This window comes from Saccopteryx leptura, chromosome 6 (genome assembly GCF_036850995.1).
Source record: "Saccopteryx leptura isolate mSacLep1 chromosome 6, mSacLep1_pri_phased_curated, whole genome shotgun sequence".
NCBI classification, from domain to species: Eukaryota; Metazoa; Chordata; class Mammalia; order Chiroptera; family Emballonuridae; genus Saccopteryx; species Saccopteryx leptura.
In genome coordinates this window covers 194831919-194847351 of record NC_089508.1, presented here as the reverse complement: position 1 = coordinate 194847351, position 15433 = coordinate 194831919, and the positions used below count along the sequence as shown (strand labels likewise).

Genomic DNA, 15433 nt, shown 5'->3' with positions numbered 1-15433 from the left:
ATATGCACGTGTGCACGCACGCACACACACACGTATGCACGTGCGCACACACGCACACACCCCCCACCACGCACTCCCTTCAGGAGAGCCCCAGGACCCCAGAGTCTAGCCCCTGCCCGTGGCCTGGAGCCCATCTCCCCATTGGAACAGGGTGGTGAGTGCGTCCACACCACCTGCCAGGTCCCTCCAGCCCCCAGCTGCTCACACTGCAGCTCTGACCGCTGGCCCTGCTGCAGCCACAGCGAGGACCCACTCCTGACTGACCCCTGGCCCCTCCGAGTAGCCAGACTCCCCCACACAACATCCACAAAGACCAAGGACACATTCTCGAGGAGGGTGTTCGGGCTCCTGACCCCGCCCTGTGAGTTCCCACACTCCCTGTCTCTCTCTGAGTGCTCTGTCCTGTGTGTTCTCACACTCTCTGTCTCTCTCTCTCTGAGTGCTCTGTCCTGTGTGTTCTCACACTCCCTGTCTCTCTCTCTGAGTGCTCTGTCCTGTGTGTTCTCACACTCTCTCTCTCTGAGTGCTCTGTCCTGTGTGTTCTCACACTCCCTGTCTCTCTCTCTGAGTGCTCTGTCCTGTGGGTTCTCACACTCCCTGTCTCTCTCTCTGAGTGCTCTGTCCTGTGTGTTCTCACACTCCCTGTCTCTCTCTGAGTGCTCTGTCCTGTGTGTTCTCACACTCCCTGTCTCTCTCTGAGTGCTCTGCCCTGCGAGTTCCCACACTCCCTGTCTCTCTCTGAGTGCTCTGTCCTGTGTGTTCTCACACTCTCTCTCTCTCTGAGTGCTCTGTCCTGTGTGTTCTCACACTCCCTGTCTCTCTCTGAGTGCTCTGTCCTGTGTGTTCTCACACTCCCTGTCTCTCTCTGAGTGCTCTGTCCTGTGTGTTCTCACACTCTCTCTCTCTGAGTGCTCTGTCCTGTGTGTTCTCACACTCCCTGTCTCTCTCTGAGTGCTCTGTCCTGTGTGTTCTCACACTCTCTCTCTCTCTCTGAGTGCTCTGTCCTGTGTGTTCTCACACTCCCTGTCTCTCTCTGAGTGCTCTGTCCTGTGTGTTCTCACACTCCCTGTCTCTCTCTGAGTGCTCTGCCCTGCGAGTTCCCACACTCCCTGTCTCTCTCTGAATGCTCTGTCCTGTGTGTTCTCACACTCTCTCTCTCTGAGTGCTCTGTCCTGTGTGTTCTCACACTCCCTGTCTCTCTCTGAGTGCTCTGTCCTGTGTGTTCTCACACTCCCTGTCTCTCTCTGAGTGCTCTGCCCTGCGAGTTCCCACACTCCCTGTCTCTCTCTGAGTGCTCTGTCCTGTGTGTTCCCACACTCTCTCTCTCTGAATGCTCTGTCCTGTGTGTTCTCACACTCCCTGTCTCTCTCTGAGTGCTCTGTCCTGTGTGTTCTCACACTCTCTCTCTCTCTGAGTGCTCTGTCCTGTGTGTTCTCACACTCCCTGTCTCTCTGAGTGCTCTGTCCTGTGTGTTCTCACACCCCCTGTCTCTCTCTCTGAGTGCTCTGTCCTGTGTGTTCTCACACTCTCTCTCTCTGAGTGCTCTGTCCTGTGTGTTCTCACACTCCCTGTCTCTCTCTCTTGAGTGCTCTGTCCTGTGGGTTCTCACACTCCCTGTCTCTCTCTCTGAGTGCTCTGTCCTGTGTGTTCTCACACTCCCTGTCTCTCTCTGAGTGCTCTGTCCTGTGTGTTCTCACACTCCCTGTCTCTCTCTGAGTGCTCTGCCCTGCGAGTTCCCACACTCCCTGTCTCTCTCTGAGTGCTCTGTCCTGTGTGTTCTCACACTCCCTGTCTCTCTCTGAGTGCTCTGTCCTGTGTGTTCTCACACTCCCTGTCTCTCTCTGAGTGCTCTGTCCTGTGTGTTCTCACACTCCGTCTCTCTCTCTCTGAGTGCTCTGTCCTGTGTGTTCTCACACTCTCTCTCTCTGAGTGCTCTGTCCTGTGTGTTCTCACACTCCCTGTCTCTCTCTCTCTGAGTGCTCTGTCCTGTGTGTTCTCACACTCCCTGTCTCTCTCTGAGTGCTCTGTCCTGTGTGTTCTCACACTCCCTGTCTCTCTCTCTCTGAGTGCTCTGTCCTGTGTGTTCTCACACTCCCTGTCTCTCTCTGAGTGCTCTGTCCTGTGTGTTCTCACACTCTCTCTCTCTGAGTGTTCTGTCCTGTGTGTTCTCACACTCTCTCTCTCTGAGTGCTCTGTCCTGTGTGTTCTCACACTCCCTGTCTCTCTCTCTGAGTGCTCTGTCCTGTGTGTTCTCACACTCCCTGTCTCTCTCTGAGTGCTCTGCCCTGCGAGTTCCCACACTCCCTGTCTCTCTCTGAGTGCTCTGTCCTGTGTGTTCTCACACTCTCTCTCTCTGAGTGCTCTGTCCTGTGTGTTCTCACACTCCCTGTCTCTCTCTGAGTGCTCTGTCCTGTGTGTTCTCACACTCCCTGTCTCTCTCTGAGTGCTCTGCCCTGCGAGTTCCCACACTCCCTGTCTCTCTCTGAGTGCTCTGTCCTGTGTGTTCCCACACTCTCTCTCTCTGAATGCTCTGTCCTGTGTGTTCTCACACTCCCTGTCTCTCTCTGAGTGCTCTGTCCTGTGTGTTCTCACACTCTCTCTCTCTCTGAGTGCTCTGTCCTGTGTGTTCTCACACTCCCTGTCTCTCTGAGTGCTCTGTCCTGTGTGTTCTCACACTCCCTGTCTCTCTCTCTGAGTGCTCTGTCCTGTGTGTTCTCACACTCTCTCTCTCTGAGTGCTCTGTCCTGTGTGTTCTCACACTCCCTGTCTCTCTCTCTGAGTGCTCTGTCCTGTGTGTTCTCACACTCCCTGTCTCTCTCTCTGAGTGCTCTGTCCTGTGGGTTCTCACACTCCCTGTCTCTCTCTCTGAGTGCTCTGTCCTGTGTGTTCTCACACTCCCTGTCTCTCTCTGAGTGCTCTGTCCTGTGTGTTCTCACACTCCCTGTCTCTCTCTGAGTGCTCTGCCCTGCGAGTTCCCACACTCCCTGTCTCTCTCTGAGTGCTCTGTCCTGTGTGTTCTCACACTCTCTCTCTCTCTCTGAGTGCTCTGTCCTGTGTGTTCTCACACTCCCTGTCTCTCTCTCTGAGTGCTCTGCCCTGCGAGTTCCCACACTCCCTGTCTCTCTCTGAGTGCTCTGTCCTGTGTGTTCTCACACTCTCTCTCTCTCTCTGAGTGCTCTGTCCTGTGTGTTCTCACACTCCCTGTCTCTCTCTCTGAGTGCTCTGTCCTGTGTGTTCTCACACTCCCTGTCTCTCTCTGAGTGCTCTGTCCTGTGTGTTCTCACACTCCCTGTCTCTCTCTGAGTGCTCTGCCCTGCGAGTTCCCACACTCCCTGTCTCTCTCTGAGTGCTCTGTCCTGTGTGTTCTCACACTCCCTGTCTCTCTCTCTGAGTGCTCTGCCCTGCGAGTTCTCACACTCTCTCTCTCTGAGTGCTCTGTCCTGTGTGTTCTCACACTCCCTGTCTCTCTCTCTGAGTGCTCTGTCCTGTGTGTTCTCACACTCCCTGTCTCTCTCTCTGAGTGCTCTGTCCTGTGGGTTCTCACACTCCCTGTCTCTCTCTGAGTGCTCTGTCCTGTGTGTTCTCACACTCCCTGTCTCTCTCTGAGTGCTCTGCCCTGCGAGTTCCCACACTCCCTGTCTCTCTCTGAGTGCTCTGTCCTGTGTGTTCTCACACTCCCTGTCTCTCTCTGAGTGCTCTGTCCTGTGTGTTCTCACACTCCGTCTCTCTCTCTCTGAGTGCTCTGTCCTGTGTGTTCTCACACTCTCTCTCTCTGAGTGCTCTGTCCTGTGTGTTCTCACACTCCCTGTCTCTCTCTGAGTGCTCTGTCCTGTGTGTTCTCACACTCCCTGTCTCTCTCTCTCTGAGTGCTCTGTCCTGTGTGTTCTCACACTCCCTGTCTCTCTCTGAGTGCTCTGTCCTGTGTGTTCTCACACTCCCTGTCTCTCTCTCTCTGAGTGCTCTGTCCTGTGTGTTCTCACACTCCCTGTCTCTCTCTGAGTGCTCTGTCCTGTGTGTTCTCACACTCCCTGTCTCTCTCTCTGAGTGCTCTGTCCTGTGTGTTCTCACACTCCCTGTCTCTCTCTCTCTGAGTGCTCTGTCCTGTGTGTTCTCACACTCCCTGTCTCTCTCTGAGTGCTCTGTCCTGTGTGTTCTCACACTCCCTGTCTCTCTCTCTGAGTGCTCTGTCCTGTGTGTTCTCACACTCCCTGTCTCTCTCTGAGTGCTCTGTCCTGTGTGTTCTCACACTCCCTGTCTCTCTCTCTCTGAGTGCTCTGTCCTGTGTGTTCTCACACTCCCTGTCTCTCTCTGAGTGCTCTGTCCTGTGTGTTCTCACACTCCCTGTCTCTCTCTCTGAGTGCTCTGTCCTGTGTGTTCTCACACTCCCTGTCTCTCTCTGAGTGCTCTGCCCTGAGAGTTCCCACACTCCCTGTCTCTCTCTGAGTGCTCTGTCCTGTGTGTTCTCACACTCTCTCTCTCTCTCTGAGTGCTCTGTCCTGTGTGTTCTCACACTCCCTGTCTCTCTCTCTGAGTGCTCTGTCCTGTGGGTTCTCACACTCCCTGTCTCTCTCTCTGAGTGCTCTGTCCTGTGTGTTCTCACACTCCCTGTCTCTCTCTGAGTGTTCTGTCCTGTGTGTTCTCACACTCCCTGTCTCTCTCTGAGTGCTCTGCCCTGCGAGTTCCCACACTCCCTGTCTCTCTCTGAGTGCTCTGTCCTGTGTGTTCTCACACTCTCTCTCTCTGAGTGCTCTGTCCTGTGTGTTCTCACACTCCCTGTCTCTCTCTCTGAGTGCTCTGTCCTGTGTGTTCTCACACTCCCTGTCTCTCTCTCTGAGTGCTCTGTCCTGTGGGTTCTCACACTCCCTGTCTCTCTCTCTGAGTGCTCTGTCCTGTGTGTTCTCACACTCCCTGTCTCTCTCTGAGTGTTCTGTCCTGTGTGTTCTCACACTCCCTGTCTCTCTCTGAGTGCTCTGCCCTGCGAGTTCCCACACTCCCTGTCTCTCTCTGAGTGCTCTGTCCTGTGTGTTCTCACACTCTCTCTCTCTGAGTGCTCTGTCCTGTGTGTTCTCACACTCCCTGTCTCTCTCTCTGAGTGCTCTGTCCTGTGTGTTCTCACACTCCCTGTCTCTCTCTCTCTGAGTGCTCTGTCCTGTGGGTTCTCACACTCCCTGTCTCTCTCTCTGAGTGCTCTGTCCTGTGTGTTCTCACACTCCCTGTCTCTCTCTCTCTGAGTGCTCTGTCCTGTGTGTTCTCACACTCCCTGTCTCTCTCTGAGTGCTCTGTCCTGTGTGTTCTCACACTCCCTGTCTCTCTCTCTCTGAGTGCTCTGTCCTGTGTGTTCTCACACTCCCTGTCTCTCTCTGAGTGCTCTGCCCTGCGAGTTCCCACACTCCCTGTCTCTCTCTGAGTGCTCTGTCCTGTGTGTTCTCACACTCCCTGTCTCTCTCTGAGTGCTCTGTCCTGTGTGTTCTCACACTCCCTGTCTCTCTCTCTGAGTGCTCTGTCCTGTGTGTTCTCACACTCCCTGTCTCTCTCTGAGTGCTCTGCCCTGCGAGTTCCCACACTCCCTGTCTCTCTCTGAGTGCTCTGTCCTGTGTGTTCTCACACTCTCTCTCTCTCTCTGAGTGCTCTGTCCTGTGTGTTCTCACACTCTCTCTCTCTGAGTGCTCTGTCCTGTGTGTTCTCACACTCCCTGTCTCTCTCTCTGAGTGCTCTGTCCTGTGTGTTCTCACACTCCCTGTCTCTCTCTGAGTGCTCTGCCCTGCGAGTTCCCACACTCCCTGTCTCTCTCTGAGTGCTCTGTCCTGTGTGTTCTCACACTCCCTGTCTCTCTCTCTGAGTGCTCTGTCCTGTGTGTTCTCACACTCCCTGTCTCTCTCTGAGTGCTCTGCCCTGCGAGTTCCCACACTCCCTGTCTCTCTCTGAGTGCTCTGTCCTGTGTGTTCTCACACTCTCTCTCTCTCTCTGAGTGCTCTGTCCTGTGTGTTCTCACACTCTCTCTCTCTGAGTGCTCTGTCCTGTGTGTTCTCACACTCCCTGTCTCTCTCTCTGAGTGCTCTGTCCTGTGTGTTCTCACACTCCCTGTCTCTCTCTCTGAGTGCTCTGTCCTGTGGGTTCTCACACTCCCTGTCTCTCTCTCTGAGTGCTCTGTCCTGTGTGTTCTCACACTCCCTGTCTCTCTCTGAGTGCTCTGTCCTGTGTGTTCTCACACTCCCTGTCTCTCTGAGTGCTCTGCCCTGCGAGTTCCCACACTCCCTGTCTCTCTCTGAGTGCTCTGTCCTGTGTGTTCTCACACTCCCTGTCTCTCTCTGAGTGCTCTGTCCTGTGTGTTCTCACACTCCGTCTCTCTCTCTCTGAGTGCTCTGTCCTGTGTGTTCTCACACTCTCTCTCTCTGAGTGCTCTGTCCTGTGTGTTCTCACACTCCCTGTCTCTCTCTGAGTGCTCTGTCCTGTGTGTTCTCACACTCCCTGTCTCTCTCTCTCTGAGTGCTCTGTCCTGTGTGTTCTCACACTCCCTGTCTCTCTCTGAGTGCTCTGTCCTGTGTGTTCTCACACTCCCTGTCTCTCTCTCTCTGAGTGCTCTGTCCTGTGTGTTCTCACACTCCCTGTCTCTCTCTCTGAGTGCTCTGTCCTGTGTGTTCTCACACTCCCTGTCTCTCTCTGAGTGCTCTGTCCTGTGTGTTCTCACACTCCCTGTCTCTCTCTGAGTGCTCTGTCCTGTGTGTTCTCACACTCTCTCTCTCTCTCTGAGTGCTCTGCCCTGCGAGTTCCCACACTCCCTGTCTCTCTCTCTCTGAGTGCTCTGTCCTGTGTGTTCTCACACTCTCTCTCTCTCTCTGAATGCTCTGTCCTGTGTGTTCTCACACTCCCTGTCTCTCTCTCTGAGTGCTCTGTCCTGTGGGTTCTCACACTCCCTGTTTCTCTCTCTGAGTGCTCTGTCCTGTGTGTTCTCACACTCCCTGTCTCTCTCTGAGTGCTCTGCCCTGCGAGTTCCCACACTCCCTGTCTCTCTCTGAGTGCTCTGTCCTGTGTGTTCTCACACTCCCTGTCTCTCTCTGAGTGCTCTGTCCTGTGTGTTCTCACACTCCCTGTCTCTCTCTCTCTGAGTGCTCTGTCCTGTGTGTTCCCACACTCTCTCTCTCTGAGTGCTCTGTCCTGTGTGTTCTCACACTCCCTGTCTCTCTCTCTCTGAGTGCTCTGTCCTGTGTGTTCTCACACTCCCTGTCTCTCTCTGAGTGCTCTGTCCTGTGTGTTCTCACACTCCCTGTCTCTCTCTCTGAGTGCTCTGTCCTGTGTGTTCTCACACTCCCTGTCTCTCTCTGAGTGCTCTGTCCTGTGTGTTCTCACACTCCCTGTCTCTCTCTCTCTGAGTGCTCTGTCCTGTGTGTTCTCACACTCCCTGTCTCTCTCTGAGTGCTCTGTCCTGTGTGTTCTCACACTCCCTGTCTCTCTCTCTGAGTGCTCTGTCCTGTGTGTTCTCACACTCCCTGTCTCTCTCTGAGTGCTCTGCCCTGCGAGTTCCCACACTCCCTGTCTCTCTCTGAGTGCTCTGTCCTGTGTGTTCTCACACTCTCTCTCTCTCTGAGTGCTCTGTCCTGTGTGTTCTCACACTCCCTGTCTCTCTCTGAGTGCTCTGTCCTGTGTGTTCTCACACTCCCTGTCTCTCTCTGAGTGCTCTGTCCTGTGTGTTCTCACACTCTCTCTCTCTCTCTGAGTGCTCTGTCCTGTGTGTTCTCACACTCTCTCTCTCTGAGTGCTCTGTCCTGTGTGTTCTCACACTCCCTGTCTCTCTCTCTGAGTGCTCTGTCCTGTGTGTTCTCACACTCCCTGTCTCTCTCTCTGAGTGCTCTGTCCTGTGGGTTCTCACACTCCCTGTCTCTCTCTGAGTGCTCTGTCCTGTGTGTTCTCACACTCTCTCTCTCTGAGTGTTCTGTCCTGTGTGTTCTCACACTCTCTCTCTCTGAGTGCTCTGTCCTGTGTGTTCTCACACTCCCTGTCTCTCTCTCTGAGTGCTCTGTCCTGTGTGTTCTCACACTCCCTGTCTCTCTCTGAGTGCTCTGCCCTGCGAGTTCCCACACTCCCTGTCTCTCTCTGAATGCTCTGTCCTGTGTGTTCTCACACTCTCTCTCTCTGAGTGCTCTGTCCTGTGTGTTCTCACACTCCCTGTCTCTCTCTGAGTGCTCTGTCCTGTGTGTTCTCACACTCCCTGTCTCTCTCTGAGTGCTCTGCCCTGCGAGTTCCCACACTCCCTGTCTCTCTCTGAGTGCTCTGTCCTGTGTGTTCCCACACTCTCTCTCTCTGAATGCTCTGTCCTGTGTGTTCTCACACTCCCTGTCTCTCTCTGAGTGCTCTGTCCTGTGTGTTCTCACACTCCCTGTCTCTCTCTCTGAGTGCTCTGTCCTGTGTGTTCTCACACTCCCTGTCTCTCTCTGAGTGCTCTGTCCTGTGTGTTCTCACACTCCCTGTCTCTCTGAGTGCTCTGTCCTGTGTGTTCTCACACCCCCTGTCTCTCTCTCTGAGTGCTCTGTCCTGTGTGTTCTCACACTCTCTCTCTCTGAGTGCTCTGTCCTGTGTGTTCTCACACTCCCTGTCTCTCTCTCTGAGTGCTCTGTCCTGTGTGTTCTCACACTCCCTGTCTCTCTCTCTGAGTGCTCTGTCCTGTGGGTTCTCACACTCCCTGTCTCTCTCTCTGAGTGCTCTGTCCTGTGTGTTCTCACACTCCCTGTCTCTCTCTGAGTGCTCTGTCCTGTGTGTTCTCACACTCCCTGTCTCTCTCTGAGTGCTCTGCCCTGCGAGTTCCCACACTCCCTGTCTCTCTCTGAGTGCTCTGTCCTGTGTGTTCTCACACTCTCTCTCTCTCTCTGAGTGCTCTGTCCTGTGTGTTCTCACACTCCCTGTCTCTCTCTGAGTGCTCTGTCCTGTGTGTTCTCACACTCCCTGTCTCTCTCTGAGTGCTCTGTCCTGTGTGTTCTCACACTCCCTGTCTCTCTCTGAGTGCTCTGCCCTGCGAGTTCCCACACTCCCTGTCTCTCTCTGAGTGCTCTGTCCTGTGTGTTCTCACACTCCCTGTCTCTCTCTCTCTGAGTGCTCTGCCCTGCGAGTTCTCACACTCTCTCTCTCTGAGTGCTCTGTCCTGTGTGTTCTCACACTCCCTGTCTCTCTCTCTGAGTGCTCTGTCCTGTGTGTTCTCACACTCCCTGTCTCTCTCTCTGAGTGCTCTGTCCTGTGGGTTCTCACACTCCCTGTCTCTCTCTCTGAGTGCTCTGTCCTGTGTGTTCTCACACTCCCTGTCTCTCTCTGAGTGCTCTGCCCTGCGAGTTCCCACACTCCCTGTCTCTCTCTGAGTGCTCTGTCCTGTGTGTTCTCACACTCCCTGTCTCTCTCTGAGTGCTCTGTCCTGTGTGTTCTCACACTCCCTGTCTCTCTCTGAGTGCTCTGTCCTGTGTGTTCTCACACTCCGTCTCTCTCTCTCTGAGTGCTCTGTCCTGTGTGTTCTCACACTCTCTCTCTCTGAGTGCTCTGTCCTGTGTGTTCTCACACTCCCTGTCTCTCTCTGAGTGCTCTGTCCTGTGTGTTCTCACACTCCCTGTCTCTCTCTCTCTGAGTGCTCTGTCCTGTGTGTTCTCACACTCCCTGTCTCTCTCTGAGTGCTCTGTCCTGTGTGTTCTCACACTCCCTGTCTCTCTCTCTCTGAGTGCTCTGTCCTGTGTGTTCTCACACTCCCTGTCTCTCTCTGAGTGCTCTGTCCTGTGTGTTCTCACACTCCCTGTCTCTCTCTCTCTGAGTGCTCTGTCCTGTGTGTTCTCACACTCCCTGTCTCTCTCTGAGTGCTCTGTCCTGTGTGTTCTCACACTCCCTGTCTCTCTCTCTGAGTGCTCTGTCCTGTGTGTTCTCACACTCCCTGTCTCTCTCTGAGTGCTCTGTCCTGTGTGTTCTCACACTCCCTGTCTCTCTCTCTCTGAGTGCTCTGTCCTGTGTGTTCTCACACTCCCTGTCTCTCTCTGAGTGCTCTGTCCTGTGTGTTCTCACACTCCCTGTCTCTCTCTCTGAGTGCTCTGTCCTGTGTGTTCTCACACTCCCTGTCTCTCTCTGAGTGCTCTGCCCTGCGAGTTCCCACACTCCCTGTCTCTCTCTGAGTGCTCTGTCCTGTGTGTTCTCACACTCTCTCTCTCTCTCTGAGTGCTCTGTCCTGTGTGTTCTCACACTCTCTCTCTCTGAGTGCTCTGTCCTGTGTGTTCTCACACTCCCTGTCTCTCTCTCTGAGTGCTCTGTCCTGTGTGTTCTCACACTCCCTGTCTCTCTCTCTGAGTGCTCTGTCCTGTGGGTTCTCACACTCCCTGTCTCTCTCTCTGAGTGCTCTGTCCTGTGTGTTCTCACACTCCCTGTCTCTCTCTGAGTGCTCTGTCCTGTGTGTTCTCACACTCCCTGTCTCTCTCTGAGTGCTCTGCCCTGCGAGTTCCCACACTCCCTGTCTCTCTCTGAGTGCTCTGTCCTGTGTGTTCTCACACTCTCTCTCTCTGAGTGCTCTGTCCTGTGTGTTCTCACACTCCCTGTCTCTCTCTCTGAGTGCTCTGTCCTGTGTGTTCTCACACTCCCTGTCTCTCTCTCTCTGAGTGCTCTGTCCTGTGGGTTCTCACACTCCCTGTCTCTCTCTCTGAGTGCTCTGTCCTGTGTGTTCTCACACTCCCTGTCTCTCTCTCTCTGAGTGCTCTGTCCTGTGTGTTCTCACACTCCCTGTCTCTCTCTGAGTGCTCTGTCCTGTGTGTTCTCACACTCCCTGTCTCTCTCTCTCTGAGTGCTCTGTCCTGTGTGTTCTCACACTCCCTGTCTCTCTCTGAGTGCTCTGTCCTGTGTGTTCTCACACTCCCTGTCTCTCTCTCTCTGAGTGCTCTGTCCTGTGTGTTCTCACACTCCCTGTCTCTCTCTGAGTGCTCTGTCCTGTGTGTTCTCACACTCCCTGTCTCTCTCTCTGAGTGCTCTGTCCTGTGTGTTCTCACACTCCCTGTCTCTCTCTGAGTGCTCTGTCCTGTGTGTTCTCACACTCCCTGTCTCTCTCTCTGAGTGCTCTGTCCTGTGTGTTCTCACACTCCCTGTCTCTCTCTGAGTGCTCTGTCCTGTGTGTTCTCACACTCCCTGTCTCTCTCTCTCTGAGTGCTCTGTCCTGTGTGTTCTCACACTCCCTGTCTCTCTCTGAGTGCTCTGTCCTGTGTGTTCTCACACTCCCTGTCTCTCTCTCTGAGTGCTCTGTCCTGTGTGTTCTCACACTCCCTGTCTCTCTCTGAGTGCTCTGCCCTGCGAGTTCCCACACTCCCTGTCTCTCTCTGAGTGCTCTGTCCTGTGTGTTCTCACACTCTCTCTCTCTCTCTGAGTGCTCTGTCCTGTGTGTTCTCACACTCTCTCTCTCTGAGTGCTCTGTCCTGTGTGTTCTCACACTCCCTGTCTCTCTCTCTGAGTGCTCTGTCCTGTGTGTTCTCACACTCCCTGTCTCTCTCTCTGAGTGCTCTGTCCTGTGTGTTCTCACACTCCCTGTCTCTCTCTCTGAGTGCTCTGTCCTGTGTGTTCTCACACTCCCTGTCTCTCTCTGAGTGCTCTGTCCTGTGTGTTCTCACACTCCCTGTCTCTCTCTGAGTGCTCTGCCCTGCGAGTTCCCACACTCCCTGTCTCTCTCTGAGTGCTCTGTCCTGTGTGTTCTCACACTCCCTGTCTCTCTCTGAGTGCTCTGTCCTGTGTGTTCTCACACTCCCTGTCTCTCTCTGAGTGCTCTGTCCTGTGTGTTCTCACACTCCGTCTCTCTCTCTCTGAGTGCTCTGTCCTGTGTGTTCTCACACTCTCTCTCTCTGAGTGCTCTGTCCTGTGTGTTCTCACACTCCCTGTCTCTCTCTGAGTGCTCTGTCCTGTGTGTTCTCACACTCCCTGTCTCTCTCTCTCTGAGTGCTCTGTCCTGTGTGTTCTCACACTCCCTGTCTCTCTCTGAGTGCTCTGTCCTGTGTGTTCTCACACTCCCTGTCTCTCTCTGAGTGCTCTGTCCTGTGTGTTCTCACACTCCCTGTCTCTCTCTCTGAGTGCTCTGTCCTGTGTGTTCTCACACTCCCTGTCTCTCTCTGAGTGCTCTGTCCTGTGTGTTCTCACACTCCCTGTCTCTCTCTGAGTGCTCTGTCCTGTGTGTTCTCACACTCTCTCTCTCTCTCTGAGTGCTCTGCCCTGCGAGTTCCCACACTCCCTGTCTCTCTCTCTCTGAGTGCTCTGTCCTGTGTGTTCTCACACTCTCTCTCTCTCTCTGAATGCTCTGTCCTGTGTGTTCTCACACTCCCTGTCTCTCTCTCTGAGTGCTCTGTCCTGTGGGTTCTCACACTCCCTGTTTCTCTCTCTGAGTGCTCTGTCCTGTGTGTTCTCACACTCCCTGTCTCTCTCTGAGTGCTCTGCCCTGCGAGTTCCCACACTCCCTGTCTCTCTCTGAGTGCTCTGTCCTGTGTGTTCTCACACTCCCTGTCTCTCTCTGAGTGCTCTGTCCTGTGTGTTCTCACACTCCGTCTCTCTCTCTCTGAGTGCTCTGTCCTGTGTGTTCCCACACTCTCTCTCTCTGAGTGCTCTGTCCTGTGTGTTCTCACACTCCCTGTCTCTCTCTGAGTGCTCTGTCCTGTGTGTTCTCACACTCCCTGCCTCTCTCTGAGTGCTCTGTCCTGTGTGTTCTCACACTCCCTGTCTCTCTCTGAGTGCTCTGTCCTGTGTGTTCTCACACTCTCTCTCTCTGAGTGCTCTGTCCTGTGTGTTCTCACACTCCCTGTCTCTCTCTCTGAGTGCTCTGTCCTGTGGGTTCTCACACTCCCTGTCTCTCTCTCTGAGTGCTCTGTCCTGTGTGTTCTCACACTCCCTGTCTCTCTCTCTGAGTGCTCTGTCCTGTGTGTTCTCACACTCCCTGTCTCTCTCTCTGAGTGCTCTGTCCTGTGTGTTCTCACACTCCCTGTCTCTCTCTGAGTGCTCTGTCCTGTGTGTTCTCACACTCCCTGTCTCTCTCTGAGTGCTCTGTCCTGTGGGACTGTCCTTGACCTCCTACCTCCACCAGCAGCAGTGTTCACCCGGGCCATCAACCCAGCTCAAAGCAACATCTTCCCCATAACTCCCTCCATGACGCTCGCTCTCCCTGTTCTCAGGACATTTGAAATGCCACGCTGTGCGGACACTTGCAGTCCTGGCTCAGGGTTCTCCGAGAGCCAGTGGGTGGGGAGGGCAGCACCGGAAGGGCACCGGAGAGCCCCAGGGCTTCAGCACACAGGACGCTCATGAGGCCGGGTGCACACTCTGCAGAGGGCTCAGGACACACCGCGCCTTCCTGTCTGGTCGTCCACAGCTGACGAGGGGCCCTCCAGCTCAGCACACGCCCTGCAGCAGGCGGGCGGGCTCCACAGCCACTCACCGGTGCTGCAGGTCCAGCTGCTCCTGCAGCTCCTGCTTCTCGGACTCCAGACCCTTCACCTGCATCTCCTGGTTCATCACACTCCACTGCAGCTCCGAGATCCGGCCCTTTAACTCGCTGATGGTCTGAAAGCAGAGTGGGACAGGCAACCACCCACTGAGGCCAGGCACTGGGGCTGCGGCAGGCGGGTGCAGGCGGGCCTCCCACAGCAGGGGACGATGCCCTCACAAGGGCCTGTCCCTCCTACCCCGCTCCCGAGGGCAGACAGAGCCATCTGCTCCCTCTGAGAACACAGACATCACCTCCAACCATGGACCAGAGCACAGCCCAGGGCCACCTCGCGTCTCCCAAGAGCCAAGAGGGAGACAATGCACTCAGGAGCAAGAACTGCTGCCGGCCAAGGTGGGCCCTGGCCTCCTGCCCCCGTGCCAGCCCCTCCCACGAAGCACCTACACTCCCCACATGCCTCTCACCCCAAACCCTCACTAGTCCCCGGCGAGTTCTTCACAGCCTCCTTCCTCACCCTGCTCTCACCTCTCAGAATTCCCTCCCTGAACCCTACACCATCCACCATCCCAGCTGTGTGCTAAAGACGCCACCTGTAAGCCACAGCCAGGTGCTGGACATGAGGGACTGAGGCCATCCTCAGAGAGATGCCACAAAAGTTATACAGACTGGAGGGGAGCTGCCGGGTGGGAAGTGGTCTGAAAAGAACGAGGCCTGAGGAAGAGTCCCAGAGCACAGCCCGGTCCAGGCCAGGGAGCCCACCGGGCATGAGCACAGCCTGGTCCGGGCCAGGGAGCCCACCGGGCATGAGCACAGCCCTGTCCGGGGCAGTGAGCCCACCGGGCATGAGCACAGCCCGGCCCGGGGCAGTGAGCCCACCGGGCATGAGCACAGCCCGGCCCGGGACAGTGAGCCCACCGGGCATGAGCACAGCCCTGTCCGGGACAGTGAGCCCACCGGGCATGAGCACAGCCCTGTCCGGGACAGTGAGCCCACCGGGCATGAGCACAGCCCTGTCCGGGACAGTGAGCCCACCGGGCATGAGCACAGCCCTGTCCGGGACAGTGAGCCCACCGGGCATGAGCACAGCCCTGTCCGGGACAGAGAGCCCACCGGGCATGAGCACAGCCCTGTCCGGGACAGAGAGCCCACCGGGCATGAGCACAGCCTGGTCTGGGACAGTGAGCCCACTGAGCATGAGCACAGCCTGGTCTGGGACAGTGAGCCCACCGGGCATGAGCACAGCCTGGTCTGGGACAGTGAGCCCACTGAGCATGAGCACAGCCTGGTCTGGGGCAGTGAGCCCACTGGGCATGAGCACAGCCCGGCCCGGGGCAGTGAGCCCACTGGGCATGAGCACAGCCTGGTCTGGGACAGTGAGCCCACCGGGCATGAGCACAGCCCTGTCCGGGACAGTGAGCCCACTGAGCATGAGCACAGCCTGGTCTGGGACAGTGAGCCCACTGGGCATGAGCACAGCCCGGTCTGGGACAGTGAGCCCACCGGGCATGAGCACAGCCTGGTCTGGGACAGTGAGCCCACTGGGCATGAGCACAGCCTGGTCTGGGACAGTGAGCCCACTGGGCATGAGCACAGCCTGGTCTGGGACAGTGAGCCCACTGAGCATGAGCACAGCCTGGTCTGGGACAGTGAGCCCACTGGGCATGAGCACAGCCCGGTCTGGGACAGTGAGCCCACTGGGCATGAGCACAGCCTGGTCTGGGACAGTGAGCCCACTGGGCACGCAGCACCCGCCAGGCCGTGGCTACATACAGTGCCACCGTGGCAGTCCGAGGGGGAGAGAGCATGCCCGCCACACCACCTGGAAAGGCAAGCCCACTAAGAAGCGTCATGTAAATTAACACATGGAGGCCTGACCAATGGTGACACAATGGAGAGAGTGTCAACCTGGGACACTAAGGTCTCAGGTTTGAAACCTCGAGGTCACCAGCTTGAGTGCGGGCTCACCTGGAGTGAGAGTGGGATCATCAACATGATCCTATGGTCACTGGC

General features: G+C 55.8%; 1 protein-coding gene across 3 annotated transcripts in view; it reads right to left on the bottom strand.

Annotated features, from left to right (window-relative positions):
• The window catches only part of MAD1L1 (mitotic arrest deficient 1 like 1), a 318931-nt gene that overhangs the window by 292205 nt on the left and 11293 nt on the right, over nt 1-15433 (bottom strand). For all 3 annotated transcript variants that reach the window (XM_066344271.1, XM_066344270.1, XM_066344272.1), the window contains one exon: nt 13415-13539. In XM_066344271.1, coding sequence (XP_066200368.1) covers nt 13415-13539 — 125 coding nt within the window. The remainder of the gene's footprint in view (nt 1-13414; nt 13540-15433) is intronic.